The sequence below is a fragment of the Camarhynchus parvulus genome, chromosome 21 (genome assembly GCF_901933205.1).
Source record: "Camarhynchus parvulus chromosome 21, STF_HiC, whole genome shotgun sequence".
NCBI lineage: Eukaryota > Metazoa > Chordata > Aves > Passeriformes > Thraupidae > Camarhynchus > Camarhynchus parvulus.
In genome coordinates, this window is record NC_044591.1 from 6,526,992 (window position 1) to 6,549,778 (window position 22,787).

The 22,787-nt window shown below is 52.4% G+C and overlaps 1 protein-coding gene across 4 annotated transcripts in view; it reads left to right on the forward strand.

The window, feature by feature from the left end:
- Positions 1-22,787, forward strand: part of CASZ1 (castor zinc finger 1) — a 192,510-nt gene that overhangs the window by 122,155 nt on the left and 47,568 nt on the right. Inside the window, exon 2 of one of the 4 annotated variants that reach the window (XM_030963979.1) lies at positions 8,128-8,287. The exons of the other annotated variants lie outside the window; for them this stretch is intronic. Coding sequence (XP_030819839.1) covers positions 8,269-8,287 — 19 coding nt within the window. The 5' untranslated portion in view covers positions 8,128-8,268. The remainder of the gene's footprint in view (positions 1-8,127; positions 8,288-22,787) is intronic. 4 annotated transcript variants of the gene reach the window in all.

Consider the following 22,787-nt stretch of genomic DNA (forward strand, 5'->3'; position numbering starts at 1 on the left):
GATATGGCCCAGCTACGTGACCTGGACATAAGAAAGGGGTCCCGAGGCACAGAAGGATAAAAGGGCCAGCGGCTCCCTGGTCCATGACCTGCCTGGCTCACTGTGTCTTACCAGGCTGTGACCCCTTTGATGCAGAGGCTGAGGCAGGGCATGATGCTTCCCAGCAGGCAGGGTGGAAATGGTGTGGGCAGGCCCGTCGGAGCCCGGGCACTCGAGGCACCTCCAGAGGCTCTTTGAGCAGCACAGCTCTTCCTTCTCACGCGGCTGCAGAATCTCAGCCTCTCCCCAGGTCCCTGGGGAAGATCTGTAGGGAGCTCCTGGAGAATTACCAGGCACAGGGTGTGAGCTGTGCATTAGGAATGTGCTGGCCCATCTCTACAGCTGGCACCTCTGCACTGAGAGCACCAGGGTGGGCGAGAGGCTCCCCTGGGTGGACAGAGAGGACAGAGGCTGGGGCAGCTCCTATGGCAGGAGGTTCCCAGGTCCCCAGTGTAAGTGGCTTAGCAGGTATTTGAAATGAGTTCAAACTAAACTGCAGTTTCAGTCCCAGTATTTCCTCTTCCTTGACTCTGCACTCATTCTAAAAATCAAAATACTTCCCCATAAAGAACCGCCTTCCCATAAAAGGGCCTCACCCTCCTTGTCTGCCCATGTCTTATTGATCAAGCACCACAGACGGTGGCTGCAGCTTCAGTTGCCAAGTAGGGCAGATCGATAGAGACTCGATAGGATGGGATTTTTGGCAGCTGGAGCATATATTTGTTCCTCCTTCCATCCCACCATCCCTCTGGGAAATGGCCAGTGTCACGGTGGAAGCAGGTGGAGCAAAGCTCCCTCCTCCCGCTTGCCACTCACCTTGTCCTCTGTCCTCTGTGCTGCTGCTCTGGGTCCAGAGGCCTCTGCGGGAGCATCTCTGGGGCTGCAGAGAATGGGGGGCACGTGAGGAGACACGTGTCCCACCCTGTGCTGGCTCCCCCGGCCCCTCTCTGCTGCTTACCTTTGACAATGGCCAAGTTCACTCTTTTGTATACTGGGGCAATCCTGTGGATCAGTCCTGGCTCCCCAAAAGCAGTATTTGGCCTTTACTGTTTTCCCAGTCTCTATTCAACTAGTGTTTCTTCCTGCCTGGATCTGAAGTAATTTCCCTGTGCCCGTCCCTGCTGTTGTCAGTGCTGTTGTCATCTTCAGTGCTGTTGTCATCTTCCCAGAGATGGGGAGAGCAAGGCATGGTGATGGGAAGTGGCTTCCTGAAGGCCAGAGGGACTTGGTGCTGGAGCTGGGGTTCGGGGCCCTGTTTCTGGCTGTCCTTTAGCAGCACTCAGCCCCATGGCCATGGGCTTTCCCCGCCCAGATCCCTCCCAGGCTTCCCTGGCCGTGTGGGACCAAGAGCTGTGGGCTGGTCTCCAGCATCAACTGGGGAATGACACACAGAGGGGAGCACTGGGCAGGACAGGGACGCTGTGCAGATTTGTCTTTCTCCATCCTCTCTGAAGAGCAGTTAGCTCTGCCATAAGATGTCCTTAACCCTTGCTAGCCCTCCTGGCTGCCCAGCCTCTGGCAGGTGCTGAGCGCCGCGCAGCAGAGAAGTTAATGAAATGAGTATTTTGGGGAGGGGGGAGGGAGGCTCTCTACTGCACCCTGGAGCCCTGGGTTTATTAATGGTGACCTGCCATTAAAGACTAAAGTGCTAACCTGGTCATATTTAGCAGCTTTCAGTGGTATCCCTGTGGTCTCTGCCTGCAATATCAACTCCTGCTTTCCCCCGCAGCCCCAGCTCAGCAGGAGCTGACTCCAGAGTTTCTCTGCTACAATGAGTCTGGTGGGCAGCACTAAGAAGTCTCTGTGCTGCTGCTGCCAGACAGATTTCCACCTCCTCCTGCTGCTTCACGCAGCTTCCCCCTCTTACTGCCAGGTCTTGCCAGGCAGCACTTGGAAAAGAGGACCAAGTCCTGACATCTTCATGATTTCCTTTATACAGACAGAGCCTGGGGGTCACTAGGAGAGGGAGGTGTGCCAGCATGAAGCTCAGAGGGTTTGGCCACAAAGAAGAGGCACACTCCGGCTCTGCAAAGCGTTTCCACAGAGCTCTCTGAGAAGGCACTGGCAAATTATCCCTCCCTGGGAAGCGAGGCAGCAGCTCTGCCAGACCTGATTAAAACAGGACTCGAGGCTAACAGCTTCAGGTCAGAGCAGGAGGGCTGCTCCCACTGCTGCTGTCCCTCTTGCTCCAATCTAAGAGGGACGTGGAAAACCCAAGCTTGGGGGCATGTCCCCTGGGGGATATCAGCAGTTGGATATTGCAGTGACAGGCACTTTAGAAAGATGCTGGGAGCTGCTGCTGCTGCTGCTGGTCCAGGCAGGGATCAGTGTTAGCAGAAGAAAAAAAAAGCCCCAGAGTTTCCTTGAAGCTAATTCTGCTCTTGATGCTTCCCGAGAAGCAAGATCCTGCTGTGCTCTGTGTGCCAACTGAGATTATTGCTTTCCCTGATCACTTCTTCCTGGATTAAAACCTCAGCACAGAGTATTTTGCAGTGTGTTATTCCAGGATACCCCCTAGAAGCTCAACATGGTGCAGACTCTGGCAGAGATGCCAGGGAATCGTGAGGCATCTCCAGCCCTGGCCGCTCGGATCAGGAGGTGGGGTGTCCCGGCCCTTGGCGCTGCTGCTTGGCCTGAGGTGAGGGCACAAGGAGCAAGGCTGTGGGGATTTTCCTCTCTGCAGAGAGCCCTGCAGGCCGCAGATCCCGTGTCCTCGCAGGCCCGGCCCTTCCTGTGGGCACGTTTGTCAGTGTGGGCTGCAGAGCCAGCGAGGGCAGGGGCCCTGTTCCAGCAGAGCCTCCCAGCAGGACGAGCGCCGCTTTGGCAGCCAGGCTGGGGGCAACCCTCGCTCTCTGCTCTGGCTCCGTGCCCCAGCTGATCTGCAGCCAGGTTTTGCTGTAATCCCTACATCCTGTTGCAGGTCCTTAATCAGCTGGAGGCAGCCCGGAAAAAAAACCCCAAAACCCAAACCCCAAACTGTTGTGGTTAAAGCTCCCCACGGCCAGGTGGTGGGGAGGGGTGGGCAGCAGCCTTCCCAGGCACCAGGTAGGGGATGGGAAGGGTTGGGAGAGATTACAGTTTCCTTGGTAGGGATGGAAGCCGAGAAAAGGGTGTTTGTTCCTGCTGGGGGTCTCTGCAGGACCCACTCATGCTGTTCCCCTGCAGAGTGGATGGGTCTGGGTTTGAGGTATTGGCTGCTCCTGTTCTCCCACTGCCAGCTCAGCTCTGGACACTGCCCCTTCAGCCCTCATTGGGCAGGCTTGGAAACTCTCCGGGTTGTTGTTGAGTTGGTTTTTTTCCCATTTAATGCATAGAATAACACTGATGGGTCTGAACAGCTCCAGCCAGGCGACGAGGGGAAAGAATAACAAGCTCCTGAATGTCAGGCAAAATTATGGGCCATTGCTATTTAGGGTGAGTCTGGTGGATTTAGGGCCTCTCTGTTCTATTGTCCTGGCTGCTCTGAGCATTGGAGCAGGCGAGACACAAGTCGGGAATTTTATTGCAGAGCATGTTCAGGGGAAGGCTGGTTCTGAGCGCTTCCGGAGTGAAACAGCAGCAGTGGGGGAGAGGGGACCGTGTCTGTTGGAAAGTTGGTGAGATGTGATACCAGAGGCTGGAAGTTCTGGAGAGGTGGTTATCCAGCAGAGAATAGAGCCCCTTTGCATCCTGGTTTCTGTCAGGATTCAGCTCCAGATGTTCATCACACTCCCCAAGTCTGTGTAGGGTTGGTCTCCATCCATCAGACCTGGGCTGGATGTCCAGCTGCTGTGTCCCGTGGCAGACCCTGCTGGTCCCCACTGCATCTCGGGGGCACATGGCTCCTTGTCTTCTCTTGTGAAGCATTCAGGAATGTAGTTCATATGACAAACAGTGCCTATATGTGTGTGTTCAGTGGGGATTAGAGGTTTTGGTGTCGTCTCTTGGATTGCTTATTGCTGGCACTGATGATGTAACCAGGGCTGGCACTGCACTCGCATTGCCAGGTGTTGGGGGAAGGCCCCAGCTGAACAGCATAAGCATAGAATGACACAGAAAGGCTGAAGAAAGGTGTTACACAGTGTGATAGAAATGGATTGTCCATGGGAAAGTGATGTCTTTACAAGTGCTGAACAGGGTGTACCCTAAGCTTCCAGATTTTGGCAAATACATTCTGTCCCATGCCAGGATGGGGAGGAGTGGCAGAGAGCAAGAAAGCCATTCAAGCCTGGCTGTCTGCATAGGTGTGAGGCTCAGCAGGGTGAATTCTTTGCTTCTTTGGGGCTCTTTTTATTTGACCGGATTAAAAAGCCTATTTGAGTTTCTTAAACCATTTAATCTAAAATCCCCAGGTAGATGCGCCATTGGATTCAGTTTTAAGCTTATAAACAAAATAGGTCTGTGTTTGTCTCTTCTTCATTTTGTTTTAAAGAGGAAGGGTTTGACCTGTCTTCCCTGGAGCTTGGAGGGAGTTGAGCTTCTGGTGCCTGTGAATCCCCGTGAGCTTCCTGAAGGGTGGGAGAGTGCAGAGACTGGGGTGCTGGTGTGACCTCCCTGCAGCTCCAGGGCACAGGTACATGTGGCCAGGGCAGGTGCCGGGAGGAGGGAGCAGGTTGGGCTCCACTGGCTGCTCCCCAGGACTCAGTACCTGCACAGACGAACCGAGTGTAGGTAAAATTCCAGTAGAACCATTGCTCTGCAGGTAGTTTGGGTATGTGGAAAAGGAGAGAACCATAGGAGATGGGAGAAAGCGTGAGGAAAGCATGGAATGGTCTGGATAATTCCAGTTCCTTTTGAGAGGAAGCTGGTTCTCCTCTGCTCCCTCCAGGGTTTCCTCCTGCATCCATCCTCTCCACACAGTCTCCTCTTGTCTCCTCTACAGCGCCATGTGGCTTATTGCTGCCACTCCCTGTGCTTCAGAGGAGGTTCCATTGTCCCCAAAATGGGACAGTTCAGGATTTGTTCTCAGGAGAGAGGTGCTACTGATGGCTGTGGCAGCTGCAGGAATGTCACAGGTCTGTGGCCCACGGTGCCAGATACTCAGAAGGAAGGTACCAAACCCACAGCAGCTGGGTGTAAGATGATCTGCCCCTGTGTCCCCTCAAAGTGCTTTCCATGTGTCCACAGAGTCACTGATGCCTGCACATATGTGGGGTGACAGTGGCAGTGCTCAAACCAGCTGTAGGATCCCTTCCAGACCCTGTCCCCAGTGCTGGGAGCACAGCAGAAGCGCTGGGCCATCCAGCTCCCTCGTGCAGCCATGGAAAAGCTCGTTCCAGCACGGCCACACAAGGGCCAGGAGGGCAGGCTGTCCTCACCTCTTGTGGTCTTTGCTGTGAGAGAGAGGCCTCCTGTGAGCAGGGCTCTCAAGGAGGTGCTCTGTGTAAGGGGAAGGTGGGAGCAAGACTGCATCCTTCCCGCCTTCCTTCTCCCAAGGAGCTGAAGACAGACAGAGGGACAGGCATCTGTCCGATGGCAGCCAGAATAGGAGGGAGCCCTGTTGGCTTTGCCCAGGGAGCCTCTTTCTATATGGAAATGAAGAATTTAGGCTAATGGAGCTCAACCATCTCTAATTTTGCGATGGCAGGAGGATTTTGATTGAAAGTAATTAAGCAAGCTAGCTGTAAAATTAATTAAAGCAAAAGGGGGGGATTTTTTTATTGGATTGGATAGCGATATAGCGGCTGTCAAATGGGGGACGGATGGGGGTGACCTGAATTCTCTGCCCTCCCTCCTCCCACTCGGGACGTTTATGTCACTTTAATCTCCTTACAGCGGCTGGTGTGCATTTGTTTGAAATAATCAAGGAAATATGGTCAGAAATTGTCAGCTTTCAGATCTAATTTACCTGACAGCCCTGCGCAGACCAGTAAGCCTCTGTGTGCGTGTGTGTGTGTGTGGTGCATGCGACTGTGTGGTCATGGAGGACTCCTTGTCTCCCCTCTCCCCTGTTTTTGTTCATTCTATCTTCTCTTGATTCTTAGCAAAAATACTTCTGACATATCTGGGGCCACCCAGCACCTTGCAGGAAAAAGAAATAAGTTTGACAATTTTCCTGCAGCCCCTTCTCCACCCCCACCTCCCCGTCACTATCTCCTCCCAACCTGCTGCCTCATCCTTGCACCATAACCAGCTTTAGGGTTTAGGCAATATAGGATTAGGGGAGGTGGCTGTAATTCTTTATTCCAGATGGCTGGCAACTGCTAAACCCACTGTCACAAGCACAGAGTTATAAAAATACTTAAATTAGGCCCTTTGTTTCAGCCCCTGTCCCTGCCAAGCAGCTATCCTGGTGTCCTGCCGGGAGCTCAGCTTGCACAGAACAGGTGGGGGACTCTTGAGTCCAGACTGTAATGATGATGCTGGGGAGAGGCTTCTCCGGACTCACACCTACCTGGATTCCCTTGCTCAGCTCCATCTGCTTCTTTTTTGCCTTTAGCTCTTAAAGAGAGATCTGCAACAAGGAGGCGCTGGGCTTGGGTTGGTGTGTGCTCACTTAGCAGGTGAACATCCCAGTCCAGGGACGTACAAAGGCTGCAGTTCCCGCCCGTCTGCCTGGGTGGGCGCGGGTGTGCACATTCCTGACAGAAATCCAGGCTTCCCCCCGGACCTAACCCTGCAAGAACCTGGTGACCTGAGCTCACCGTACTGAACCTGAGGAAGGAGGTGACTACTACAGGACTGGTGTTTCCTCAGAGCTGCCCTGGTGCCTCACATCTGTCTTGCTAGGTTGGCTCTTGGGGTTATTATTTACTATTTATTATTATTCATCAAGCACCAAAAGAGTTTGGGCTTTTGTCTGTTTTGTTTGGGTCTCCATATAGAGGCCTCTGCTGAGGCAGACTCCAGTGCCAAGACCTCTGGCACTTTTACAATTACCGCCCGTGATCCTGCTGTATTGTTTATGTAATGACTCTCAGTCCCGAGGGATTCTGCAGCCTTTCTTAGGCCAGAGCACCCAGCACCTGGCAGGGAGAGTGCAGGGCAAGTGCTGGACCCTGGTGCCAAGGAAAATCTCTGGGCTTTATGTCCCAGGGAATCATTAATATGTAGAGGGCTCAAGCTGGACCTGCTGTGAGGATCCACCTGCAGGGGAGTTGATTAAGCTGCTTCAGAAGGAACAGATGATTCATCCCTGCCTGGTGTCTGTGGTCACAGGGTCTCTTAGTAGCTCAGACCTGATGTTCTGGCTGTTGGGTGTCTGCAGCCCACCAGTCTGTCTCTCATACAGCGAGCTGAGTTGACTGGTCCTTGTGGGCCAGCTGATGTGACCAGTCTCTGAGTGTCCCAGAGCACCCCAAACCACGTCAGCATGGGAATTGAAACTTGTAGTTGTTAAGCAGGTGTGTGGAGGGCTCCACAGCAGCTCTGTAACCTGCAGGACGTGGGTAGGACTGGTGATGACCAGCTGCATGGGGCTGTGCTGAGGTGGGTGATGAGCTCATCACCATGATTCTTGGGTTTAATTCCAGCTTTGCCACTGATTTGCTTTGTGTCTGTAGCCATGTGAATGCATAGCTTTGTGCCAGTGCTTCCTCATCAGTATAATGGGTATAATTAGGCTTCCCTGATTGACGATGGCGCTGAACACTGAGTGTGCTGGCAGACTGTTTGCTTTTGTTTAGAAGTCCCTTCCGAAAAAAAGAGGTAAGACCAGATTTTAGGGTGCTGGTTCATATATTGCAGATATATGTGGGTAAATGTCTCTGACAATACCCAACCCTTTCCTTGTGGGACAGGTCTGCTCGGAAGAGTTGGCTTCCCCTAAACCTAACGGGACAGAGTTAGGTGAAGACTAAGTGCTTCTAAGTACTGTCTCCTCTGTATTCAGCAAAATACAGAATGTGGCACTGCTGATCTTCTGTGTTAATTACAAATATAACAGAATGTAACATGAAGAATAGTCTAAATAATTTCATGGCCTGTTAGCCAAAAGAGAGCTTAAGTTCTGGGACATGGACCAAGCTACCACTGATAATGGTATCTGAATTCAGTGGTGTCTGGAGGAAGGGTCATACCATGCTGGCTGCTCTGATTTCCCACTGTAGATTGCAAGACCAGATGATTAAGAGTGCATTAGATAATCTTCTAACATAACATTCCCTACAGGCAGTTACTGGCATTGCTGTAGAGACATCCTGAACGCCGTGTTGGAAAAGGAAGTGCACAGGACAGTCTTTCTGCATTGTGAACATGTTTGAGACCCCCATGCAAAGCTGTGCTCTGTTCTGACTCCAAGTCTCCTCAGACATGGCCGAGGAAAATGCACGTGAGTGCTGACTTGGGGGCACCTTCTGTTGTTCTATTTGCACCTGCTTGTACTTGTTCAACACCTCTCCCCTCTCAAGCACTGCCACTCTCACTGCAAATGAGTCTGGAGACGCTGACTCCAGCACAGCCAGGAGCTGAGGAACATCCCATAGCTGGGTGAATGGGATGAAAAGTTCAGATTTGGGTGGCATTTCTTTTTCTCTCAGTTTAATGTAAGTGGCAGTGGAAAGGCATAAGTTCCCTTCTGTCACTGCTGTGGTGTCAGCTGGGAAATGATTCTCCTGAGCCAAGCAGAGTGACATGAGCATAAGATCAGTCAGGGAAGGATCAAGCCCAGCGAGTTGGGAAGAGCTGAGGCACTGGGCTGAATGTCTGGAGATGAGCTGCCCATGCTCAGTGGGTGGGGAGGAGAGTCCCCCAGGAAGGGACTGGCAGCTCAGCTAACGTTAACTCAGAGAGTGGGAATGTGCAGGGAGGCCTCAGGAGTGAGTCAGGAAGACAGACACCTGTACCTGCCTTTCCTGTGAACTGCTGGCCCTCACACAGCATCCTGCTCCAGTGCTGAATCCTGGCTGCTGTTTATGTGTATCCAGCTGGCTTGGGGCAGCAAAAAGAAGAAAAAAACAGAGCCAGCAGCTCAGCTGATCAGGGGTTTCAGTCGGAAGTTGCCCTGCCTGAGTTGCAGTGGATTCAGGGGCTTACTTGGGAAAACTGTCTCTAGGGCAAGTCTGAACAAGCCAGTGGCACCTAATTTCCCAGGGAGACAGAAAAGCCACAGAGAAAAAAAAAAAAGATGTTGCAATAGAAGTTTGGGGATAAGAGGACAATAGTGTGGCTGGCCGAACAAGGCTGTGAATGAAGACTTATCTGCCCCGTCCCATTTACCTCCCTGGCAGTGGGACCCAAGGACCTCAGGAGGATTCAGGAAGGCTTCTGTGAAGGCATCCTGAGCAGGGAAGGGGGTGCTGAATGGGACAAGGTAGCAAGGGAGACATGGAGAGCTGTGTGTCATGCAGCTCAGCTACTGGGGCCCAGTTAAAACACAGGTGTAAAGTAAAAGTGCATCAGTGTGCCTTCAGCTCAGCCTCTCCTTTCCCCCTTGCTTCCACCTCATGTTCTCCCTGGAGCTCCAGGCAACTTTATCAATTTACACCCAAATGCAGTAGAATCACCAACGTTGACAGGGTTTTGGTTTCATTAAATCTGGACCTTAACATGCCAGCCCTCCACGCTGGCACGTGTGTTTGCAGGGCTGTCATGGCTGATGCAGGCTTCCTCATGGCTTAATAAACCAATAAACCAGCACCTTGGAAACCTGGGCTGAATTCACAACATCCTAGAATTGTTTAGGTCGGAGAAGACCTTTAAGGTCATCGGATCCAGGCATTAACCTGGCCCTGCCAAGCCCACCTCACAGTGGCAGTTGCCCTCCAAGAGGCGTGAGCGGCCACGCTGGGTCCCAGTGTCCTCACGTGGGTGACTCGTACTGGTGCCATACTGGGATTTCTGGGGTCGTCTCCTGGGCTTTCCTCCTCCTGCACCCCAGCAGAGGGAAGGGAGGCTCTGGGCTGACAATCCTGCTGGTGATGGGTGTCTCCATGTGTGTCCTCGTGGCAGTAGGGCAGTGCCCAGGTCAGGTCAGATCCGCTGCTTCCCAGGCAGACCAGGAGCCAAGTCCTAGATTTGGGAGAGGCTCAAGGCAGCGCTCCCTGAGTTCCCTCTGCACAGAAGATACACCCTCATGGAGCTGTCTTTTTATTTGCAAACTGAGCAGTTGTACTGGAAGAGATTTAGCAAACATGGGGCTGCACAATGCTGTGTGTACTGAGTCACACATCAGGGCTGGAGCCAGCTAGCACTGTGAGCTACTGAGGCAAACATTTCAGAATAGCTACAATAGGCACCAAAAATATCTTCAGATGAGATCTTTCTGAGTTGCTGCACATTGGGTAACAGGGAGGGCTGACAACCCAAGCTTAAGCTCTACCCACATGCTCTAGAGCTCATCCTGGGCAAGCCAAGCTACTGGAAATGGGAACAAAACAGAGAAAAAACAGGTTTTCTCCTGTAAAGGGAGCTCTGATTAGCCAACCTCACATGGGCTGGGAAGGTTCTGGCTCTGGCAAGGCTCTAGGGATTGCCTCTGTGATCCTGGCTCTGGCTGCCTTTCAGGAGGGAATGACTGACACCAGAACTTACACCATGCCGTTGGATCTGCAGCTCACACCTGCACAGGGCAGGATCAGTCCCTACAAGACGTCATCTGTCTGTTTTCAAAGTTCCCAGGCAAGGGGCTTGGCCTTGGAGTCTCCCATAAAGAGTCTCCCTATTGCAAGATTTCTCAGGGGTTTGCTCTGTGGTTGCTCTTCCCTCTCTACTACTCTTTTAAAATAAAGGAGCCACTTCCCCAAAACCCAGCTCTGCCTTCTGAGACGTGATTCCCCAAGGGCAGATTTTTGGGGGCTTGTGCAGGCCATGTCAGCAGGATGGGAGAACAGGCAGTGGAGGTTCTCAATGCTGTGTGATGTGCACACGGAGGGCAGGGCTGGTGGTGAGCGCTGATTGTGATCAGCCTCCTGCCAGGTGACCCTTGGGCATCCTTTCCCCAGTGCCCCGCAGCCTTTCCTTCATCCTGCTGCTCTCTGCCCCTCGTGCTGGGGCTGGGATTGTGCCTTGGCCTTGCTGCAGCCCCTTCCTGCCTTCCAGCACACCATCTCTCCCACTGGTTTTGCAGCCGTTTTTTCTGCCAGCGCAGGGCACTGAAAAGTGCTGGCACTGCCAAAAACCCTGTGTGCACTACGACTCCCCAAACATCCCTTTATTTTTATTGTTCTGTTAATTACTGTTTAAACTTTAATAAGTCACTTCGTCAGGAGGGGGGACCTGCAGTGAGGTTTCTGTGCAAACACTGGGCCCGGCAGTGACTCTAGTGTAACATAACCCTTTATACAATGTGGGAATGTTTAGACTGTAACAGAAACTTGTTATTTTAATGACAGTTAAAGGGGAAAAAAAAAGAAAGGAGCGAATGAAAAAGGGAAGCAAGTTTGTTGGGGAAATGGCTCATCTCAATCTCTCTGTCTGGCCTCTTTTCTCTTGGCTTTAATGATATCTGGATAAGGAGGCTTTATGGCTTCAGTTGAGGCAAGTCTTGTTCCCAGAGATGCCCTATACAAGGCAGTATGAGATCCCTTCAGTTCTGCAGGGTGAGGCCAGCAGCAGAGAGATGCTGATGGAAGCAGCATGCCTTGATTTTACTCAGACACAGCAGCAGATGCCTAAAGCCAATTTGAGCTCAGTCTAATTATTCTGACCCACACAAGAGACTTTCCCCTTCTATTCAGAGCTTCTTCCACTGGTTAAGTTTTTAAGTAGCTGTGCTGACACAGATGCTGGCATGTCATACATAGGAGGGTCCAACATCCCATGGATAAAATGGACCTTGAAGCAAGAAGATGTTTTATTTTGACTCCTCAAAATGAGGAATCATGCAGACAGATGTGAGAGAGGGAGAGAGCCTGGCTCACACTCTTGGCAGTGGGAGAAGAGAGGATTCACAGGCATCCTTGATTTTGGACTGTGACTTCTGACATCTGCATTGCTTTGAGGTGGAGAGTGACTGTGCAGTGGCTGCTGTCCCCGCACCACAGCACTGAAGTCACCTCCAGGTTTGGCTTGGCTATATTTAGCACTCACTATAGACAAGACCATATAGAGTGATATATATGATCTGAAAACCTTCAACTCCTGCTGACCTCTGCTGCTACAGTGAAATCCCCCAAATCTGTACAGTCTGAGTGAGAAGTGACGTGAGACCAGAAGAAGGGAGTGCTCCCATGTCTTCCTTGACAGAATTCCATGTTTCCCCCCCTGCAGGCTGGTCACCAGGCAGGGCTATCCTCTGGGAAGCTCAGCTTTTTCTGCCAGACCTGGCTGCTGGGCCCACAGGGAATGAGAGTAGAGAGGTGTAAAGAGGGTATGGGGGTGCAGAGTGGGGCCACAAGAGCTTTGGCAGAAGTTGCTGGGAAGGAGAATGGTGGAATGGTGCTGGGAACTTGAGGAAAGAAGACAGGAGAAGAAGAGCGCCCTAAGGGCAAGGCCAGCAACTGGGATGGAAAGGGGGGAACAAAGGGCAAAACTTTGGAGGGGAGGAGAGGTTAGGAGGGTGTGGGGTGTAAGGAGCACTTCGCTGGCAGAAAGACCCTTCCCCAGGTGCCACCTCATTCCGAGGGATCCAGTTTCTCTGTGCAGGGCCCCTCTCTCCTCTTTGCTAAGTTTCTGGCTAGAACAGGAGCCTGGGGGACTTGCACTCCATAAAGCTTTTTGGTGAGGATGAGTGTAGGGTGGAGTGGGAGGGGATGAAATTATGGGCCTCTGGGGAGTGTGTGTTTTCCCAAGTGGGTGAGCATGCAGGGAGCAGGCCAAAACAGTTCATGCTTTCCTCACCCACTGCTGGGGTTGTGATTGTTATTGATTGGGTTTGCTGTTCTCGGCACTTTGTGTTTTTCCAGCTGAGCATTGGCTGCCCCTGGAATTTTATTTTTTTTTTTAACCTCTGCTTTAGTTCAAATTCGCACAAACATGGCAGATGGGGCAAGTGTATGCCCAGCTCTGTGCCAGCCCACACTGCAGGGGCTGAGCCTGCACTGGGGCTGCGCAGGGCTGGGAGAGTGCAGGGATGTGTGACAGGCACCAGTAATGTGCAGACCTGCTGTTAGTAGGATTAAATTCATAGGTGTGTATTATCTCTGGATGTATGTCGTACAAAAAGGTAAAGAAATCTGCTCTTGTATGGAAAGTACTGTCAGGGCTTCGTGTTGGAGCAAATAATAGGGACGTGCACAGGGATTCCCACGCTTGGGCATGTATAATGTATAGCTGGCTTAGGGTGCATAAACTTCAACCTCAAAGCCAAAGGGCCAAGAGAGTGCTAGCTGCAGAGATAGTTTTGTTTCATTTCCACAGTTTTGTTTCATTTCCAACACGTGGTCATGCGTTTCAGACCCCAGCAAGCCCCTCATGTGGGGCTGTTCTCCCTCCAGCCGTGTGCTCGTTGTCCGTCCTCTGCAGAGCTAGCTGTGCCTGCTCGTGGGGCCAGTGGCAGGAGTTGTCCCTTTAGGAATGGTATTTTCCAGGTTCCTGTGTGAGGCCAAACATGTCCCAGCTGCAAAAATAACTAGTCTGTATATCCTGTGGAAACAGGAGCAGCAGCGACACATCTGTCTGGTCTGGGCAGAGCTGGCTTGTAACTAATGCCCCAAAGGGGCATCAAGCGGCTGCAAGCTCCTTGTCAGTGTGCAGAAGCCCAAAATAGAGACCTCTGGGGAGGACTAGCCCCTTGGAGGGTGAAGCTCTGCAATGGGCAGAGCAACAGATACCTCCGAGCCTCTTGCAGGAGCAGCGTGTTGCAGCAAGACGTTAATATTGACTGGCTTCCCTGGCCCAGCCCGGGGCGCGCGGGCTGCGGGCATGGCCGGCTGCACGCACCCCAGAGCAGCCCCAGCCCCTGGCTGGCTCCCTCCCGCCTCCCCCGTGGCCATGGGGTCACTTTGGTTGGAGAGCACAAGCAGAGCTCAAGGATAGAGCCCCCTGGACGGAGCCAAGGAGCCACCGAGTAAAAACGCTGAGGTTTTCCTTTTCTGTACAGCGCGTTTCCCTAAATTGCCTTTGACTGTGTGCATCGCTAATGAAAGTTTATGCCCTTGTTAGAAGGACAGGCAGGTCCATTCCAGTTAGGGCTGGGTCTATCCTTCTGCCAACTGCCCTCCCCAGCACACATACACACACACTCTCACTCACTTGCTCTCCCTGGTGAATAAGTAGAGGCTGTTATAAAAAAAAAAAAAAAAAGAAAAAAAAGGGAGAGAGAGAGAGAGGCAAAAAAAGAGGAGGGGAAAAAATTTCCATATTTGTGTAAGTTGCTTTAAAAGCATTTTATCATGTCATAAAAAAAAGGAAAGTACTCTCGGAAATTGATCCTGCACAAGAGCCCATTGGACAGAAGGACGTTGGGATGTTAATGGCTATTTTGCTCCAGGGTGGCTTATTAAAAAATTTATACATAAATGCTTAAAATTGCATAAATTATTTAAAAAAAAAACATAGTAAGCAATTTGCAATCCCCATCTACTTTTCCTCTTTTTCTTTCCCTCATCATTCTTTTCTTCCATTCTTTCCTACAAAAAGAAAATATTCCTTTGCACTTCTCTTACCCTTGTCCCCTCCCTGCCTGAAAATGTGATGTGCCCAAAATTGTACATGTCTGTGGGTAAGATAAATACGATTTTAAATGGTACCTGCAACTGACCAGCAGAGCTATCTGTGAGGGGGAAAAGAAGAAAAAAAAAAAAAAAAAGGGGAGAAGAAAAAAGAAAAGAAAGAAAGAAGTTTGGATATGATGAGTGTTTCTCGCAGGCGTGGAATGTCACCCACATATCCTGGAGATTGTACTGGGGAGGTTTATGATGGTTTCCCATTGATTTGTTTCCCCGACGCAGCTGCCGACCTCTATTGAGGGACAAACATAATCAGCACTGACGCAAATTAGATGGTTATTCGTTTTGAAAATTGACAGAAAAACAATAAAAAAGATGAAATGCTCCCAAATCAATAGATATAATGAAATTCAAATAATCCGAGAGATGAGGTCTCCATGGCAACTGATAATGTGGAAAAGAAAACAATTTAATAAAGGACAGACACACTTTGAAAACAGATTGGGCAAAGGGAAGGCGGGGGGGCGAGGGAGCAAGGGGGGCTGTGGGTTGGGTGGTGGTGGGAGGGGGCAGCGGGAGGAGGTGGTGGTGGGGAGCCAGAGCCACTGCCTCTCCGGTTGGTTAGCAGTGCTGTAGTGAAGGATCACTGTCCATCCCAAGGACGCTTGCCATAATTAAGAGAGGCTTTCGGTCCAGAAAGTGCAGATTCAGGTTTTAATACACAAAATTATTTCAGGAGCACTGAATCGGAAAGTCGTTTGTTATGACCTTCCTGAGAGGCCTGGAGCAGGGCATGTTGGAGGCGCGGCGGCTGAGCCAGCTGAGTTATGGCATATTTGTGTTTTTATAGTGCAGAGGGGAGGGGGAAGGGGGGAAGAAGGTTAAACAGTATTTACAGCTCAGTTGTTTTCAGAAAGGAAAGAGAAATAGAGTTCATGAAAAGATGCGAGTGGAAGAGAGAGAGGGAGAGGGAGAGATCCCCTGCCCGGCACACACACTCTGCTGGGACGTCAGCTCCATGAGACATTCCCCGGTGCTCTGTTTGCCTTAAGGTGTGAGGTGCAGATGGGCTGGGGGTACAGAGGGGCTCTTTGGTGGGATGGGGAATGTGCCTGTCCCTGGCTGCAGGGTCCAGCTGGGAGTCCACTGTCTTGTCACTCCAAGCTGCAGAACAAACTGCATCTGGCGCGGGGCTCAGGCGGAGCGTGTGCGCGGCGTGAGTGCACGCGGGTGCTCTGCTCACACCACACTGTGTGGCTGCACGTGTGGCTGCTCTGGGCTCTGCCTGGGTGCTGTGGGCTCCGTGGGGTGCTGGCTGCGTGTGCGGGGCTGAGCGGAGCCAGGTGCGTGCAGGGTGCAGGTGCTGTGTCTCTATGGACATGTATGTACGTGCAGGTGTGACACCTGTACGGTCACAGCTACACGGGCTGGTGTGCATTAGCGTGTGCATACAGTTGTGTGTGTTTGTGTGCAGGGTCGTGTGTGCCTCTGCATGTGATAGTGTACCTTGCACGGCCACGTTTCTATACACGTGTGCGTTCCCACAGAGGGGTGCTTGCAGTCAGTGATAGCACAGGCACATGGACAGGCTCACAAGGACATAGGAGATAAGAAGATGAGCCCTAATGACCACAAGGAAGAGCGACAAAAAGCAAGACATGGAATTAGAGTGGTGTGAGCACTGGGAAGCATGGGGTGAGTGCCCACATGGCCCAGCCATGGGGTTGCTCTCCCATGCTGTTCTGACAGGACTGCTGAGTTAACAACTCAGGCATGACCCTCTGCTTTCACACCAGAGCTCTTTCTCCTCTGGCCTGATCATTCCTTCCAACAGGATGGAAGCATTTCTCCTAACCACACTGCACAGTATTTGCAGGTTGCAGACATCTGCAGGGATTCAAAGAGCCCTTGAGCTCCCAGTATGGTGTGTAATGGGTACCTGCTCTGGATTCACAAAGAGTTCAGCCCCACTTGGGGGTCACAGAAACCTCTCAGGGCACTGAGTGTCCCCTTTGCACACCCAGCCCAGAGCAGTCACCTGCTCACACACAGCTCAGGCAGCAGTCAGGGGCTGTGGAGAGGACATAACATGAGCTGGAAGGCTGAGATGCTCTGGTTTGCTCTTTGTATGCAGCCCTTGTTGAGGTTTCACTCACCTCCTGCAGGCTGACACACTGATTTACTTTGCAGGACCTTGAAAGACCACAGTAATGAACTTTCTCTGGCCCTGCATTTCTTAGTGGTGCAACAAGCATTCACCTCCCAACTCCTATTTAGCTCCCGACTTCCCACTGCAGTTAATTAGCAGCCTGCATTCTTTGTTAGGTCTGAGCTTAATAGTGCTGAAAGGGATTGCAAATTGCTCTTAAACTGCCGACCAAGTACCAAAGGGTCAGAGGGACCCTATTTTAGGAGCTGGCTCACTTAACCCCTGCCCTCAGTTAGGGATGAGCCCAGCCTGACACCAAGGGAGCTGGTGTCCCCTGACTTGGGTCTTGGTGGTTTAGGGTTCTCTGTAAAATCACTCATTAAAGACAGTCACCAAGAGGAACTGATGAAACTTTGAGCAATTCCCATTCTGAATCTGTCCTTTAAGAGATCTCTTGTCTCTCCCTGGTCCTTTTTGTTTCCCCAGCGTCAGGTATTTGCTGCCAAACCTGGTGTCCTCTTGATCACGCCTCTGTGTTCCCCTGCACCCCTTTGCCTTGACCCCTTCAGTCTCCAGAGAGGGGTCAATGCAGTGTTTCCAAGAGGCTCAGGTCTTGGCCTCATCATTCCCTGGGAGCTGGCTCCCACGTGAGGTAGCAGGCTTTGCTCCAGAGGCTTTCCCAGCCCTCTGCTTCCACCACCCCTTCCCTCCCTCTCTGCATCCGCTGTGTCCTCCTGCGAGCACTCCAGAGCACTCTGTGCTTCTGGGCTGTGGAGAGGTGAAGTTAGGCACTGTGTTTGCATTTAGTTTCCCCAACAACACGTCTGGCCTCACAGGGAGTTTTCCAAGGGCCACAGGGAGCCTGCAGGGACCTGAGGGTGATGAGCTATTACTCTTCACTCTCCCTTTCATGTCTTTTTCCCCTTGGTTTTCTTCACAACCTGTGGGGAGATTGATGGCAGGATTGTGATGTAGATGTTAGCAGTTCTGCTTGATTTATAGAGTTACTTAGGCTGAGTGAGGCTACTTATGCTCCTCTGGATGGTAAACCTTTTAACCAGACTAAAAAATTAATAACAAATAAATAAGACAAGGAAGAGAAACTAGATCAGAAGAGCTGATCCTCTTGGCTTTATGTTATCTGAAAGAAAGATGGTGAGGACAGAAGGCTCCCAGGGAGCTGCTGCTCAGCCTGGGGAGCCCAAGACCCTGCTCACTGCATTGGGTTGGAGCACTGAGAGCAGGTTTTCATAGGAAGGAAACTGCGGAAATGTCTTATCAAAGATCCCACATTGACAAATGAACTAGGAAGTTTGCTGCAGGACACAAGGGACTTTTGAGCTTCAATCTGTCCTCTATCAGTGCTTTTCCTCTGCTGTAACTCGATTTGCAATAGTACCTAAATTGCAAAGGCAGTGGGCCTGCTAAGCTGGGCAAGAAATCCTTTCCCAGTGGGTGATCCATGAAGGGGAACCAGGGCAGAAGGGGAGCCTGCATGATGTCCTTTGCCCAAAGAGAAAGAACAGTAGCAGAGCGGGTGGCAGAATCAGAATTCCTGACGTTGTTCCCCACTTTTTCCCCCTCTTCTTTACACTCGGCTCCTTCTGTTAATTGTAGGAGCTTCCTGTGCTACTTGTATGCAGAAAGGCATTCTTTTCTTGTCCTTTGGAGGTTCCAGGGCACATGAGTGCAGAGCAAGGCAAAGGCAAGGGCAGAGATGAGGAGCTTTGCCTTGGCACTCGGGCGAGAAGCAGACCCTGAGTGGCTCTCCCAGTGAGGAAGCTGGGGGTAGACAAGATCAAAGCACGTTTAGAGTCATTTTTGAGATCTGCCTAGGAAAAGGTTCAGACGTGCGTTACTAAAGAGCTGTGAGGAAGGATTAGTCCTGTCCTTGCTCGAAGTTGAACCACTTTCCCCACCAGCTGTGCCAAATGCCTGTGAGGAGCTGGTGGAGCAGGTCAGCGGTGGGTGAGTGTCAGAGGAGGCCGGGGTGAGGCACAGGGGCCGGGGGCTGTCCCCGTTCAGCCTCCCAGGGGACGGGGGCGCTGCCCTGGGCAGGTGAGGAGGTGCTTGCGGCAGCGCAGTGCTGAGCATTTGAAGGTGTCCATCCTGCTCTGCTGCCTGCCAGCCAGCTCGGCTCTTCAGCAGGGACTCTGCGGACTCTGGAGGACTTTTTGAGTTGCAGCCCATTGCACCATTGCAGCAGGAGCGGCTGTGCTAGGGCCAGCTCACTCCTAGTGTGAGGTCTGCACTGCCTTTCTCTCCCTGGCCAGTGATATATGGCATAAATTAGGCCTCTGAAGGGGGATACTGCATCCTTAAGAAGAAATATGTCCTCATTTTTCTTAAACACCGTTTGCACTGAGTGAAATGTTTAGAAGGGACGCTGAGGGATAACTTTATTTCTTACTAGGGAGTTCAGAGCCGTTCAGTTAAACCCATAAAACACTGGGAGTAGGGAAGCTGACAGCCTGCCCGTGCATTAGAAAAGCCATTACTCATCTGGGGGAAGTTCACCCCATGCTGGAGCCTTGTGTTACCAGTGGGGTGGTCTAGGGGAAAACATGGGATCATCTCCCATGGCCATCTAAGGGGTCAGTAGGATGCTCTGAGGTGGAAAAGACTCTGTAATGATCCAGCACAGTGACATAGAGTGCTGATACAGAGACCCCAAAGCACTGGGTAAGGCTCACTGGTGGGTAATTGTCCTCACTCCCCTCCCCTGCACGGGGAAACTTTAGGCGCAGAAAGCTGGGGAGACGGATGGCTATGCTGTGGTTGGAAACCAGGCTGGAAGCCAGCATTTCTGGTTCTTAATCCCCAGCTTGAATCACCAAAACCAAATTCTATTCCAGAGGCAAGGAGTGAAGGACTGACCTCCTGTTCTGCTTCTGTCACAAAGCCGTGTTCCCAAGTGGAGCCGAGAGTCCTGACTCCGTCTTCATTGCACCAACATGCAGCCCTTTCTTCCCAGTGGGCTTTAGAAAACCTCCTGGAAGATGAAGGCGGGGGCTTGTAGATAATAGGAATGGGAATTCCTGTCCTGGCTGGTGGTTGGTGCTGTGGTGAGCTGCGTTAGAGGTGGGGGTGTGCGAGCTCCTGCCAGAGCCCGCGCCTGGCCAGTGCAGGCTGCCACCATCCCCCAGCAAGTGGCTGTTCGAGAGGACGGGGCCACCCAGGGCACCCAGAGTCGCGGCAGACAAGGCATTGGCCACCAAGGGGGTGGTGACTTTCTCTTTGATATTTTATTTTTGGAGGCTTGACACCAAAAGATTTAATATTTGTTTGAAATGAGAAACAGTTCTCGAGTGAATTTGGAGAGCCTGGGAATTAATGTCAGACCCCCCTTCCCTCCCTAAACATCCCTCCTCCCCGTCAACTGAGTCCCCCCCTTTCAATTTCTGAAGCTTGCTGATTTGAATATTTATAAATATCAGTAAATTATTTATTGTAGCAATCTGCTGTGCCATTTCACCAATCGCCGTTAACACTTTAGGGCTTGCTCTTCACGAGGATGCGACTGGAGGGGACGGGCACCTGGGGCGGGGGGCAGGCACTGGGGTGGGGGTCCTGCCCGCCTGTCTGTGGTGCCAGGAGGGGTTCTCCCTGCGGGCAGCACTGCAACGGTTGAGATGTTTGCAGGAGAGGATGGGGACCTTCTGTGTCCAGTACCAGGGGACACTGGGAGAGGACGTGGCTAAAAAGGGAGGCTTTCATGTTGTCGGGAGAGGGCAGTGAGGGGGTGGCCTGAGGGGGTGGGCTGTTTGTGCCCTCTGGCATGCAGGGACCTGGCCCTGACTTACAGCTCAGCACTCACTACTCTTCACCTGTAGTGTCTGTTCCCCTGAGAGGAAAATTCCTCTTGGTTTCTCCTGTCCCATTCTCTCCTTTCAGAATTACACTCCTGCACAGAAAACACACACTGCTCAGAGATGCTGTGGCTGTTTTCTGTTTGGGTAAAGGAGGGGTTCCCTGTGTTCATAAGCTCTTCTCCCAGAGAAGCCCCATCAGCAGCACAGGAGCAGCCAAATGGCCAGGTGAGAAACAGGCTGGCAGCCCCAGAGCAGGGCACCAGGATCTCTGGAGCCCATGGCTCCCCCTGCTCTCAGGGCGTCCTGTCACTCACTGCCCAGTGCCTGCCCTGCACTGTCACCAGGAAATCACAGCTGAGCTCTGCAGCTGAGAAGGTTGAGCAAAGGGAAGCATATGGGCTTGCTGAAGGGAACTGGCACTGCTCTCTGCCCCTTTGGGCCAGGGCTGAAGCAGGGTTCAGCTCTCTGGGAGCAGCAAACAGGGAGAAAAGCAGACCCTTGTGGGTCTATAAATGCCAGTGTGGTGGGCAGGAGAAAGTCAAGCAGTGAGGACTGCAGGCAGACTGTGCTCTGGCAGTCTGTGGGGACCAGAGCAGAGTCCCCAGCCTTTCCTCCCCGGTTTATAGATGGGCTGTGTGGGGAGAGCCCTCATGGCTGTGGGAAAGCAGGGAGTGAAGCTGGCAGCTCTTGGGTAAGGACACCCTGGCTGCTCACTTCGTTTCCCCTCCCACGTCTTTGATTCTCCTTCTCCTGCCTGCCCAGTGCTGAGCTGGAGCCTGTCACGTCTGACTCTCGCACCGAGGGCTTTCCCCAGCTCCTTGCAGGCACGCACAGGCGGGATCCATGCTTCCAGGGCAGAGGACGTTGTTAAAGAGCCTTTGTGAACTCCCCAAGGTCAGCCAGAACAGACAGCATCCACTAATCCAAGGTCATTTCCTGGGCTAAAAGCAATAAAATGTTTTATTGATAAACTGAAGAGGGGAGAATACGCACTAAATCCACTCTCAGACATTGTGGGCCATGCCTGGGATGTTCTGCCTTTGCCCTGGCCCTGCCTAGGGTAATAGACAGGTCTTCATGCTGGAGGGAAAATATTTTCTGGTAGGGGCTGAGCACTTGGCTGCCTTCCCTGCCTCCTCCCAGCATGTGGCTGGGCAGTGCCAGGGCATTGCTCCTTAGAAGCATGTTCCCAATGTTTGCCTCCATTTTAGGGACTGCAGCTCAAGTGTGAAGAGGCTCCAGTGTGCAGCATCCTCGCCTCCCACCCCAGCGAGCCATGCTGCCCTGCCTGCTTGGGACTGCTGGGCAGACTGGAGTCTCTCCAGTCAAGTTTGCACCACAGTGGTTAAAAAAGAAAAGGACTGTGCATGCATGTCAGCCCTCCTTTCTTCCCCCTCCCCGCCCCAAATAATGCTGTTAATAATTAATCGAATGAGAGCTTGCAGCTCCTGGAAAGCTGGCAGTGGGACCTCCCTCCTGAACGGAGCTGCTCAGCTGGGCTTAAAACTCTTCAATAGGAATATGAAAGCTCCATCTGTTCGACGTACCCGGCCTTGTGAAGTGACAACGCTGTCCCTCCCCAGCCAGCACCCTGTCCCCCCAGAACGGGCCCTCGGGCCCCAGGGGCAGGGGTCTGCCCTGCACCCTGGCTCTTCCACAGCAGTAAGCTCCTGCTGTTCCCCTCCACCCATGCCAGCTGGTTCACCCAGCTCCCATACGCCTTTTTTTCCAGCTGGGACCCTTCCTCCCCTCTGTCAGGCTGTGCTTTCATTAACCCCACGCTAAAGCCAGGCTTGGGCTCTCTCCTCCTCTCCCTGCAAAGCTGGACTTATTATCTGTGTAGCAGTTTGCCCCTTGGCTGGGATGGCCCGTTTCCGTGCAGGCTGCAGATCCTTTTGTTCCTGCACACCGTGTGTCCCCCACAGCCCATTTTGTGCCTCGGGGGAGGCAGGGCTAAGCCGTGCCCAGCTTGCAGCACTGCACTGCAGAGTTGGGTGAGCTGTTGCAGGGAGGGACAGAGCCAGGCTCTGCATGGGAGGTGCTGGCAGCACCCAGGGCAGGGGCTGAAGCAGGGGCAGCAGCCTGGGCTGACAGGGCAGCGAAATGGCCGGGTGAGCTCTGTCCACCTCTCTGCCAGCCCTGGCTGCAGCAAGATCTACCTTTCCTTCAAAGCGAGGATTGCCATCAAGATGCCACAGCGATGGGTACAGAGGGGAGAAGAGCCCGTGTCTCCTCGAAGGGTGTGGAGAGGGGGAAAGAGGAGTAAACTCCCGGTGGCATTGTTTTCAGAGGAAGTGCTCAGTGTAAATAGAGCTTGTGGGA